The sequence below is a fragment of the Zootoca vivipara genome, chromosome 10 (genome assembly GCF_965207765.1).
Source record: "Zootoca vivipara chromosome 10, rZooViv2.hap1.1, whole genome shotgun sequence".
In the NCBI taxonomy this organism is placed as follows: Eukaryota; Metazoa; Chordata; class Lepidosauria; order Squamata; family Lacertidae; genus Zootoca; species Zootoca vivipara.
In genome coordinates, this window is record NC_142593.1 from 20,184,617 (window position 1) to 20,197,911 (window position 13,295).

A 13,295-nucleotide genomic window follows, 5' to 3' on the forward strand; every position below is an offset into this window, starting at 1 on the left:
TTGCACTCCGTAGTGTTTCCCTAGCACTACAGACAACACTTTTCTGCAGTACAGTACAGTGGTACCTCGGTTTATGAACACAATTGGTTCCAGAAGTCTGTTCATAAACTGAAGCGTTCATAAACTGAAGCGAACTTTCCCATTGAAAGTAATGGAAAGTGGATTAATCCGTTCCAGATGGGTCCGTGGCATTCATAAACCGAAAATTCATAAACCGAGGTGTTCATAAACCGAGGTTCCACTGTATAGTAAATTAAGTGAATTATCATTGTATGGTGGTTTCTTGCGGTAGAAAGAAAGGCTTTCTTTGATAATGCTGTGTATTTCAAACCATGTGATATAAGAGTGCTTTTCCTATGTAATTGTTTATGTAGGAAAAACTACTGTTTGTTGGAGCCTTAAATGTCTATTCAGACACTGGTTCCATTGAGGTTAGTGCAGCTTATTCCAGGGAAGTGGGGACAGGACTGCAGCCTTAAGCTCTAGAATAAGTTCAGCACCATTCCTTCTTGTAATGCTTACAGTGTGTTTTCCTTGCCACACGTAGACAGCGATCATTTGCTTCGCAGACTCCCCCCCCCCTTTGCCTGTTTGGCTTCATCCTTAATAAATTCACCAACAGGTTATGAGCACTTACAGCAGTTACTCCCCAGGGAAAAGGGAATGAGAGAAATGTCCTGTAGGGAACAATCATGCACTGGCAGAGGATGAGATGACCTAACAGAGGCTTTTTTGTGAGGATGGGTTGACTCAGATTTCTAGGATTCTATGAAAAATGGATGAGAAGAAGGGAGAGATTCAAAAACTGCCAGTCCTTTGAAACAGATAGGAGTAAATGCTTCCCCTCTCCATCTGCGACACGGGATTTTTTTGAGACGGAGATTTATTTTGGGGAAAAATGCATTGTACATGATTACTGAGTTTAGCAAGGAGAATACAAAGGTATTCAGATTTACTTCCCCAGTTCAAATCTGGAACAGATAATTATTGACCAAAAGCCAGTCCACTTAAGGATGAATGATGTGAACAATTGCATGAAGTGCAATGATTTCAGCTTAACTCCCTGTGGAATAGTATCTTAGGTCACAGAAACATCCATGCTAGCACAGACTCATGACCACCTCAGCAGCAAGACCAAAAAGTCATGGAAATCCGCCTTCTATACTAGGCATTCTACAGAGTAGGAAGCAGTACTGTTGCCAATAACTTAGAAATACCTATGTTTTAGGTATATCTTGAGATTTTACTGTTAACTGCTTTTCATTGATGGCATTATATACAGCCCCAAAACTACACACACCTCTTTTATTCCTACTTACAACAGCTATGTGGAGTAGATTGTGATCTTCATTTTGCCAACTGCAAAAAAACAAAAACTGATACAGTGGCTCATTTAGGGTAAAAGTGAGCTGTAAATTAGCAGTGTGGCACATCAGGCGGGTGTCAAAAATACAGGCTCAGATCTACTCTCAGTAGCCTTGCATAGCTCTCACACAAACCAGCTCTACCTGGCTCTACAAAAGTAGCCAATAACAAAAAGGAGCTGTCTGCTGCACCATGGTGGCTTGCTACAATAATACAGTGGAACCTCGGTTTATGAACACCTCGGTTTATGAATTTTCGGTTTATGAACGCCGCGGACCCATCTGGAACGGATTAATTCACTTTCCATTACTTTTAATGGGAAAGTTCGCTTCAGTTTATGAACGCTTCAGTTTATGAACAGACTTCCGGAACCAATTACACCCATGTTTCAGTTTATGAACGCTTCAGTTTAAGTACTTCGCGGACCCGTCTGGAACGGATTAATCCACTTTCCATTACTTTCAATGGAAAAGTTCGCTTCAGTTTATGAACGGTTACTCCGCGGACTGTCTGGAACGGATTAATCCACTTTCCATTACTTTCAATGGGAAAGTTCGCTTCAGTTTATGAACGCTTCAGTTTATGAACATACTTCCGGAACCAATTGTGTTCATAAACCGAGGTACCACTGTAGATTATTTTCAGTTTAATTGTGGTCGTCTGGTCCTTTTCCTTCTCAGCAGAATGACCTTTATTGGGCGGGTGTTTGTATTTCTAAGTTATTGGCAACAGTACTGCTTCCTACTCTGTTGAATGTCCAGTATAGAAGGCAGATTTTCATGACTTTTTGATCTTGCTGCTGAGGTGGTCATGAGTCTGTGCTAGCCAAGAAGCATGGATGTTTCTGTGACCTAAAATACTATTCCACAGGGAGTTTTGCTCTAGTGCCCTTAGTGATGCTGGCAAAAACTGGTCTAGGCTGGTGAAGCACCTCTGTTATAAGACACGGCCATTCTAATAACGGGCTGCAGAACAAAAAACTTTGTATGTGCCTCTTTTAAAAACATACGCATTTTGTGGGGATTAGGACCTGTTCAGCCGCTTTTCAGGAAGACAATTGATTTTGATGAGATTGGTCCTCTCTTGGATTCCAGAAGTGCTTGAAGAAGCAAAATCAAAATGAAATACAGTAGTGTACTGCAAACATACAATACCCAATTAAAAAGTGATAGCAAAAATTACACTGCAGTAGTTACACACAGATGCCAACTCAGGATTGTGTATTAAAGCAAACCCATTGCTCCTTCCAAAGCATTGTGCTCACAGCTTCTTGCCAGCATTTATTCCACACTTCACTCTTTCCATGACCTAATTACCATGTACATTAAACAGTGGGGGCTCTGCTACAGTTCAGTGCCAAATCCTGAGACAGATTGTAACAGAGGCTATAGAGCACTTCTGATAATGACGTGGCCATCTGCAGGGTACATGGATTCCTGCCTTTTCATTAATACCATCTTTCCTCAACCTTTCCTTAGTCAAAGGGGGTCCCTAACCTATTGAGAGTGGAGATGCGTTATACCTGTCCGTGAAAATGCCCATATGCTAATAAAAGGCAAAATAGCACGCTCTCTCTAAACCAGGACAATGTTTCACATTTTAGCAAATGATTGAATTTACCCTTGTTATCTGGCATTGACAAATATATGTGCATATTACTGAATTTGTATGGCTGGGGGAGGAATGTTTGAGAAACACCTTCCAGAAAAGCAGGTATACTTCACAGAAGAATTTTGCAGATTTCTTTCCGCTATCATGAGAATACTTGTGCAATGGATGTTTGGGTCTGGGGAGAGAAATATTCTTTGACACCATACTTTGATGCCCAAACCATGTCCTGATGGTGAAATACACTCTTGCTAATGTCCCACCTTAGCTGTACAGTGTGATTTAACTTTTATTTAGGAACACAGAAATGCAAAGCACTTAGTTACATGTATCTACCATTAACAAAAGTGTATTCCCTTTATTGATGACTGAATAACGGTTGTTCTGTAAGTATCAGCATTAGTTTGAAAATGTTTTGTGGAGTTCACGTTAGCCGATGCATCTCTGTGTTCAGTTTATATTGCCAGCCAGGAGGATGAACCGATGCTTAGGGGAGAAACTGTAGGTGGAACATGTTATTTGCATGTAGAAGGGCCCAGGTTCAGACATTGGCATCTCCCAGGTAGGAAAGGCTCAGTAGTCCTGACTCACGCAGTGTAACACGGGCTTATCTGTCCAACAGCATTATTATAGTTGAACAATGCATTATTGTTCCTTGTTGCATGTTACTACACAGAAAGGAATGATAGGTCCATCACTCACCAAATTGTTGCAATAGGGAGCTGCACACAGTAACTTTTTTCCAAAGCAGGCAACAAACAATTTGCCTTTAATCCAGGTTTGTGGTTTACTAGAAAAACTGTTCCTCAAATCCAGAATAGGTCAATATCTTTATTAAGCCGACAAAAAAAAGAGAGACAGAATAGCAGGCAATCTTTGAAGTTCTCCAGGACACTTCTTTAGGCGGAGCGTTATGCAAAGCAAGGATGGGAAAGTAAAAAAGCCAGCTTGGTCTTAAAAGCATAAAGACTGCAAAGGTAGCATTCTTAAGACTGTGGGAAGAGGTATCAAATTTCATATATTATGCAACTCTCCTCGGTGCTATGCATTTTCCAGGTTATAGCTAAGACATTCTAAGGTGATTGATTCCCAGTGGCTGATTTTTGAAAATATAAAAACCAGCTGTTCTTTGGATCTAGGAAGAGTACTTTATAAAATACATGTTGTTGAATCTATGTGTTTGGGTAAAAAGCTATTACTATGAAAATAAATTTGAATAGGACTCGGAAAGCAGCAAATCTTAGGATTACTGCACTCTTGCAGCTTCATGTATATCTTCTAGCTTCCGTTCTATAGAAAGGAACTTGAAGATCAGTGGAACCCAGGTCCTGAGGGTATTAAATCTTATAGCTCACTAACTGATAATATTGTAAGACTCAAAACTCTCACCAACCTCAGCCAGCATGGCCATTTGTCAGGATGACAGGTATTGTAGTTCATCAGCAGGTTAGCTATTCCTCATACAGAAAGCATCTCTCTTAAGGAGGCACAAATATTCATCCAAATGTGTTTTGATTGCCATGAGCAGTTTTAAGAAACTGAAATTTCTCCCAGGTTGTTAGAACACTTGACAATTGTTTAGATATTTTTCACGTATGACACAAAAGCTGCCTCTTTCCCTATCTTACTACTGTATTTATTATATCGCCAATTGAGGCCCACTCCCCTAGCTATATGTTGACTAAAGGTAAAGGGACCCCTGACCATTAGGTCCAGTCATGACTGACTCTGGGGTTGCACGCTCATCTCGCATTATTGGCCGAGGGAGCCGGCGTACAGCTTCCAGGTCATGTGGCCAGCATGACAAAGCCGCTTCTGGCAAACCAGAGCAGCACATGGAAACACCGTTTACCTTCCCGCTATAGCGGTTCCTATTTATCTGCTTGCACTTTGATGTGCTTTCAAACTGCTAGGTTGGCAGGAGCTGGGACCAAGCAACGGGAGCTCACCCCGTCACAGGGATTCGAACTGCCGACCTTCTGATCAGCAAGCCCTAGGCTCGGTGGTTTAACCCACAGCATTGACTAGTGATTACTATTTTAAATGCATTTCCAGCACATTTTTTTTTCAAAAAAATATTTTTTTTTTTTTGCTGAACTCTCTTCCTTTGTGACACTTCCTGACATAGTAGGACAGTGCCATCTACAGGCCAGTCTATGCGCTAATTAAACTCTTCCCCAGTGGCTTGTTTTATAGGTTGCAGTAAGCCATGTTCAGAAAGTGCTTGCACAAACTTCATTTCTCATCTCCTTCAAAGTGGCACCAGTCTCTCAGAGACTTCTGCAGTGTTGCTGAGTGCCTGGAAGCCATTCCACATCACTGATCTCACTTGTCAAGGGGAAAGAGAATACTTTTTGTAGCTCCCAGGATTAGAACCATTTCCTCCTCTGCAACAATCAGAACTTTAAGTGGTTGCGTTATCTTAGAGCCTTATTCTGAATGCCAATTGCAACCTTTCACAAGCTTAATTGTGCGATGAAAACACAAGTTAAAGCTTGAACAATGAGAAAGAACTCAGTTAAGTGCCTTTTGTCTATGCAGAACAGCAAAATTATTTTTAATGAATGCTTCACTTTAGACCTACTACTACTGCAGCTTCTCGTATTGTAGGGCTAAGGTGGAAAGACTTGGATCACACAGGAGGAAACTGTGTGGTGGCTCCTTTACACAACATCAACCCTTGGGAAAGAGGGTTAACACAAGTGTGGGAAGTAAGTGCCCTTGTGGCTTCCTTGACTCCAAGAGTTACACAACAGCAGCTGCAACTTCCAGTTGTCTATGTGCATTCCGTACCAGTGATTTTGAACTATTTATCCATTTATCTCACCTGCCCTCCAAGAAACTCAAGGTGCCATACACAATCTCCTCACCCCACCCCACTTTATATTCACAACCACCCCATGAAGGATATAGGTTGAGAGTCTGTATCTGGACCAAGGTTACTCTTCCTGGTCCTAATTCTCCACTTTCAACCACCACACCACACTGGGTCTACTCGTTCTTCATGCATAAATGTGTAGTGATAAATAATTACGCTTTGTGCTTTTTCAGAGAAAAGAAGCTGAAAGGCAGAGTGCAGGAGTTGGTGAGTGCCTTAGAAAGACTGACAAAGAGCAGTGAAATCCGGCACCAGCAGTCTGCAGAGTTCGTCAATGACCTGAAAAGAGCAAACAGGTAAAGGATCTCGCCCACCCTGGCCAAATGGCAGTACACACTAGAATCATAGAACTGTAGTTGGAAGGACCCCTGAGGTCCTCTGATCCATGCAGGACTCTCAACTAAGTAATGTGTGACACTGAACTGGAACTATTTATGTTTGAAACTTGTGTGCTTATTGTGAACCACCTTGAGTGAAAGTTATTCAGAAAAGAAGTATGCAAATAAAGCAACTAACTGTACTCTTAAGCAGGCTACAGCTTTGCATCTATGCCCCCAGAAGCAATGAAAACTGTAAAATCGTCTACCCACTTAATAAAAGTTGCATGGGGCAACTGGGGTTGGAAGTGGGGAAGATGCTATCCAGAAAATAACAGATATCTGCATCTAAGATGTGGATTTGAGATTCTCACATGAAACACCCCAGAATGACCTGTTGCTGCTTGTTTTCCAACAGTAACCTTGTGGCTGCCTATGAGAAAGCAAAGAAGAAGCATCAAAACAAGCTGAAGAAACTGGAATCCCAAATGATGGCGATGGTTGAAAGGCACGAGACCCAAGTGAGAATGCTCAAACAAAGAATTGCCTTGCTAGAAGAGGAGAACTCGAGGCCCCATACCAATGAAACGTCACTTTAAGTAGAGGGGAAGATTTTTTTATTTTGAAAAGAATCCATGTGCGTTGCAAATTTGTCTCCTGGAAAGACTCATTTAGGTGGTGAACACACAGGCGGATCTGGGAAAGGTGGAGGTCAGTGCCTCAAAAAGAGGAGTTATGACTTTGGCAATATATAGCCATCTGGAGGAGCCAAAAATTTAAGTAAGGCTTTGGATGGCTGTGCATATCAGATAGTGCCTGATGGTTAATGTATCAGTTTATCAATGTTCTATGTAACTTCCCCCCCACACACACACAAAATTTCCCTTTTCCTTCCTCCAAATTTACGGTCACAAACACCCTACTGTTCTTATGCATCGAGAACATTCGTTTGAGTCCCTTGCATTTTTTGAGGGAATGTTTAAAGGCCATGGGACAGGTAGGTTTCATTTGAATGGGTAGCAATTCTCTCTATCCCATCTCCTCTGGCTCCTTCTCTTCAGTAGAAATGATCAGGCACTTACTAAGGGGAGAGCCAGACATTTATTTGTAGTTAGCCTCTGGCCGCAGATTAAGCCCAAGCAAACATTACCATAGCCCCGCAAGACACATCTAAGGAAGAAGTACTGTGACTCTTTCCTCTCCAGGAGACTGGAGCCAACCAGCTCTGCATGTGTGCAGCTAGTGCTGCCAAGTGAGATTTTAAATGGGAAGTAGTATTTCAAAAGGAAGAGGAAATTCAAAGGAGCTTTGAATATGCTGACCCAGTGCCTGACACCCTCCATCTAACAGGAGGGTGCTTTGCCATTTGAACCTCTCTCTTCTAGACATACCAGCGGAATGAAAGCAGGCAAGCCAACTGTTTTTCCGATCCAGGTAGAGGTGGTACAAAATTGTACACACACACCCTAAAATGGGAGTAGATGCAGTTGCTGTACAGTGTCGGCATAATCAAATCATCAAGTTCCGAGGCTGAACATGGTTTAGGTTGTAAAGAAGAATGTGCCTAATCAAATGAATGTAGGGTGGTGCTCCCTGAAAAGCTGTATGAAGTCACTTGCAAAAGTGCTATTATGATGCTAGTTTGGCCCTGCAAAACCCAGCGTTATCAGTGGGAGTGCAACAGGTTGCCTTACGTCAGTTCTTTGTATAACTTTTAAAACCTATCTTTAATATTCTAGCCTCTGTTCTTCTCTAGACATAATTGCAGCAATAACTCATTGGTGGCAGGAAGAGGGAGTCTAGGCAAACATCCTGGGAATCAAGGGAGGAGTGTCAGCTGCGGCACAAGCAACTCTATGGTGCCTTGCTCTTTATATGTCCCCCCCCCCCTTGGACTGATTCTCTAAGCAGCCAAGTCCCAAGTCCTTCCACATAATTTCACTGTAGCAGATCATGTGCTTTTCTGGACAGGTTTTGGGATTTCTGCTGCCGTTTCTCTTCTGTGTTGTGGTATTTTACCTGTTCAAACTAAGGGGGTGGAATGTCCAGGTGCATCTACGGCAGTGGTGGCCAAACTTGGCCCTTCAGCTGTTTTTGGACTACAACTCGCACCATCCCTAGCTAACAGGACCAGTGGCCAGGGATGATGGGAAATGTAGTCCCATCCCAAAACAGTTGGGAGGGTCAAGTTTGGCAACCACTGATCTACGGAGGTTTTGTTTTGTCTTGTCTTGTCTGTCCATATTTTTAAGATTTAGCATTCAGGAAGAGGGCAAATATGTGAAAATTAATGTTAAGTAATGCATGTTTAACTCTCATTTATACCTGATTTGTTGTCCGTCTGCTGCATTGTTGTTTTCCGATATAGCACATCTATCCATGTGGCAAGCTGTATAGTAGAGGGACAGTTTTGGTCATCTTTTGCCCTTCATCCTAATGGGCTTTCCTTAAGCAAAATTCAGTTTACATGCAAACTATGTTAATGTTTCTCCAAATGAATTAATGCCACCCTAAGTTAAGATTTGGAGAGGACAAGGTATAACACTTAATTCTGGTCCAGGAGGCCTTGGTTGTCCAACTCCAGGGGGAAAGACCTTTCAGCTATGGTCACTGCTACCCAAACTGGACCTTCTGGTCCAAGAGCGACTCCTTCACCTTAGCATGTTTAAAGGATAAGCAGTGACATCTTCGAGGCTAGTTGGTAACTGTGATCTGTATTGTCTTGAATAAGATCTGTTAAATGAGTTGATGGTGCAGGAGCAATAGAATCTCGGTGGATTTCAGTTCAGGTCTTATTTCTTTAGATCATCTCCAAAGAGGCCCCAAACCTTTTCTGTCCATCATCTATACAGTATGGGGTACCTTTCTTAAACCCTCCCACTAACCAGTTTTCTTATGTTCAGTGCTTAAACATCTTACAGAACCAGCCTTTCTGATTAAAGAAGCTATGTGGTGCATGGGTGTGTGTGGCCAGTTCAGCTGACCTGAATGCCTCCTGGAAAATACATGTAGTGCTTCCTACCTGCACCTTTCCAGGTATTTATAGAATGTATACATTCCTCTTCAATCCTGAAGGATGTTTATATTAGAGGCACGCTTTGCTACCAACCCTGGTGGATTTTTCAAGGACTCTGAGCACCGAGACTCCCTTCTGTCCCATCCTTTAATATTTTCTTAGCTTTGTCCCCCCACCAATTCATTGGGGCATGTTCTAGGTTTTCATAAGACCACTTTCCTATTTTACAAGTTCCAGCTTTAAAGTAAAACATCTGTCCCCAATATGTACCAATTGTTTATTGGACTAAGACTGCTGCCCCTACTCTGGTTTTATATATTAAATGCCCAGAGCTTGAGCCACAGTTATTAGGCAAGATACCTGCCCACTACCTTATAAGTTTTAATTCTTGATTTCTGGTGCAAATGGGCAGCTAACAACCTTCTCATCTAACTAAGAAATAGGTGTGATAAACTGTATCTGTCTTTCCTGCAGGATTGACTGCATTCATGCATGTGTGCTGTACTCCCCAATTTCACTTGCAGGGGAGTGTAGCTATGTTTCAATAACCAGAACTGTCTGCTTTACCAAAATTGATTACAGTTGTACCTTGGTTCTTGAACGCCACAAACCCGGGAGTGTTCCGGTTTGTGAATGTTTTTTGGAAGCCGACACCCGATGCGAACTTCCAGAACGGATTCTGTTCGAAAACCAAGCTACAACTGTACTTGGTTGGGGCAAAGTGGTGGGAAACCGTCCCACCCACCACCAAACACTTAAGAGATTATTGGCAGGAAAATATAGATCCATTTGTTTTAGGACAATATTGCAAGAATGCTACTTTAAAGCATGAACAACATTTTTTGTGAGTATGTTGAACCTTCCACAGGAGGGGTGGTCTATTAAATTTAAGCTTTGGTTATGTTTCTGTGGTGGGAAGCAGCTCTCCCGCCTAGCAGATGCTTCCTTCAACAAGCAGTCACTTCTTCATAGGGAACATAATCAGCAGCTAGAATGATCAAAAAAAGCAGACACGGGCTACTGCCAGTATAGAGTTCAAGGTGTTTAGGTTGAAAGCAAAAATCTGTTACTGCCACTCAAGACGAAATACCAAAAATTCAGTCATGCAACTGTTTTTAAAAACCATCTCTGTGCCCAAGACCTCAGGCAGACCTGACGTGTGTGTGCTATGTATTGTCATGCTAAGCAAAACTTCCAGAACTATCCATTCCATTGTTACACGGAAGTGATTGTTTTAAAGACAAATCTAGTCAATTATTCAGTCCTTTTTGTCTAAATGTGACATGTTGAGTTGTATTATTAGAACAGGTTTCTAGAAGTCGATGAGTTTGTCATATGTTGCATGGAACATGTTCTAAACATGTTATTTTCCAGTTAAGGTATAAAAAAACCTTTTACACCAGCTTGAATGTTACTGTTAGTTATTTACAAAGCACATATAATTTTGCATTAAATGTCAGTATTGCTTTGCTGTTTATATTTGCATTTTTCATGGGAAACTACAGTTTTAGTTCTTTAGCAGCTGTAAAATAGCTACCTTGTTTTATTTGATATAGACTTGTACAAACTGCATTTATTTATACAGAGGCATTTATAATACTTTTACAAATGTTCTTATATTCTGAATAAATTTCTAATGCAAATATCATTAAGCCTTCTGGCATGGCCTTTTCTATCAAAGGTTATAGAGTCACTGCTTCTTGGCAGGAAAATGCTTTCCTAGTTCTTATTTTATATATCATTGTGTGAACCCTTCTCACTGCTTGCACAATAAAGCGCTTTCCATTTGTTTATATGAAAACATGAAAATTAACTGTTTTAATGACAAATGGAAAAATGTACACAACTCACATGGCAATTCTTTTATGCTATGTTTTCATGTTTTGTGGGCTCCAAGTGCAATTCCACAAATTTTCAGAAAAATACTTTCTCTTGACAATTCGTACACTGTTACCTAGGGGCAACGACACCAGTCGCAATGTTTTATACATCAGTATTGTAGGCATGACCCAGCTGTATTTTGCAGTTCAGAACAATAATTACATTTCAAGTTATCTAGAAGTCCAAAACTTACTAGTAAGCATTTTTATAATATAAAAGCAGTAATAAGTAAAAACAAACTGTTCAATGAACATAAAAATAAACACATTAGCTTACTTAGCACATAACAGTGTACTTTTTTAATAGACCAATCTCAAACCATGTTAACTTAGTGAAAAAGTAACCTATATTATCTAGCCTATAACAAATAAAGCAATACATACCTAGTCCACTGCTCTCCGCCTTTCACAAATTATGAAGAACGACTTGTTACTATCTCTTCTTTAAAGCTAGGCTGCAAATCACTGTACATTAAAGTATTTTGAAATAACACAAGTTGTCAGATTAGGTCATTGCCGAATGCACACCTCCTCCTATCAAAAGCACACCCTTCTGTAGCAATGCCATTTTTCACAAAACATAGCAGTGAACAATCCTACTATTTAAACACACATTTTCAGGCTGTTAAAGTATAATTTATTTCAGAGAACGTTTAGTTACGTTAAAATTGTTCAGCTTGAAAGAATGAACCAATTTTGGCCAAGAAGAAGCCTGTAGTTGAATACTGTGGCTACAGTCATTATGAAAGGTAGCATCATTGATCCTTTATATAAAATATTTGTAGTTTTAGAAATATTTGTAAAATGTACATTCCTTTCTTGATGTGATCTATGCTTCATTAATGACACAAATTAAATGTCACTTTTTTAATAACATTGGTCCGTTCAATCAACTTAAAACAGCAACCTGTACATCATTTCCAAGCACAGTTCTAATAGTTTATACCACAGTTACAGATTTCATTAAGTTATTTAAACCACAGCAGCAAAGAATCCAAAGAGCTGCTTTTGTAGAGCGCAACAAGATTGTTTTTCACTTCTCCCATTTTAAAAGCAGTTATTTGTTACATACCATAAAATGCTACTGCTTAAAAGGGGGGGAAAGGGGGGTGGAAGGGGAGAAATCAGTTCCAACCCTACTTAAATACACAAATGCACAGAATGGGCCATGTGGCTCCTTGGATCGTTGTCAAAAAAGATTAAATATTTTTTTAAAAAAAACTGGTTGAAGAGTTCAAAACCAGGCAGGACACTAGGATTTTCGTGATCCTGACAATAACAAATTAAGGAGAGGTTATTTTTTCCACTGTTCTTATCAAAAAATAAAAGCAACCATAAATGCATGCGGAATATATATGCATACAAGCCATATTGCATCAGTCAGTGCTTACAGTCAAACCTCGGTTTACGTCTACCTCTGCGCGAGCGACCGCTGTGGACCTGGAAGTGTTTACATCCGGGTTCCGCGGCGTCGCATGCGCAGATGCGACCTGCGCAGCGCGTACGTGCGCAGAAGCGTGCCTCTGGGGAGCGACCGCTTCAGCAAGTGACCGCCTCCACAGAACGGATTGCAGTCGCAAACCGAGGTACCACTGTACTGCAAAAAGTAAGGTTTTAAGCCTATTTATCTTTCCCTTTGTGAAAAAGATATAGCTACATATGTTTAAAGAGTATACCAAGATTTCAGTAATAGCTAACTTCCCTGTAAGGATGCCTTCACAGTGCACAGTAAATTATTGTCACACGTAAGCACTCTAGTGTAAGGAACTGTGAGAAAGAAAACCTGAATTGCATGTTTCACAATTAAGAACTACCATAACAGCTATGCTCAGACTTCTTGGGCTGCAGAGGAACATTCATAACCTCTGCATGGCCAGCTAAGAAAAACTCACAAGCTTCCAGACTCAGAACATTTGCAACTGGCAGTTCCGTTTCAGATGGGACAGAAATGGAAGGAACAAGGAGAATCACCAGCTGTCAAATACCAAGCTTCATGTCAGAAGCTGCTCTAAGGGCCCTTTCATAAATCTCCAGCACTAATACGTGGTTGTACATCACAAGCTTGATAGGAGCCATGGGCCACTGTGCAAAATTTTGCTGCTCTTTTCCTGCAACCAACCATGCAAAACATCCCCAAAATTCAACTAAAATCAGAGGAATTTTTGCCACAGTTGTATTACCAGTATTTAGTACTCCAATTCTGCAAAGCAAACTGCTAACCTTAGCACACA

The 13,295-nt window shown here is 40.9% G+C and overlaps 1 protein-coding gene across 3 annotated transcripts in view; it reads left to right on the plus strand.

The window, feature by feature from the left end:
* Positions 1 to 10,832, plus strand: part of MCC (MCC regulator of Wnt signaling pathway) — a 203,847-nt gene extending 193,015 nt beyond the window's left edge. For all 3 annotated transcript variants that reach the window (XM_035099855.3, XM_035099856.3, XM_035099857.3), the window contains 2 exons: positions 6,025 to 6,147; positions 6,587 to 10,832. In XM_035099855.3, coding sequence (XP_034955746.2) covers positions 6,025 to 6,147; positions 6,587 to 6,767 — 304 coding nt within the window. In that variant the 3' untranslated portion in view covers positions 6,768 to 10,832. The remainder of the gene's footprint in view (positions 1 to 6,024; positions 6,148 to 6,586) is intronic.
* Positions 10,833 to 13,295: the final 2,463 nt, after the last annotated feature.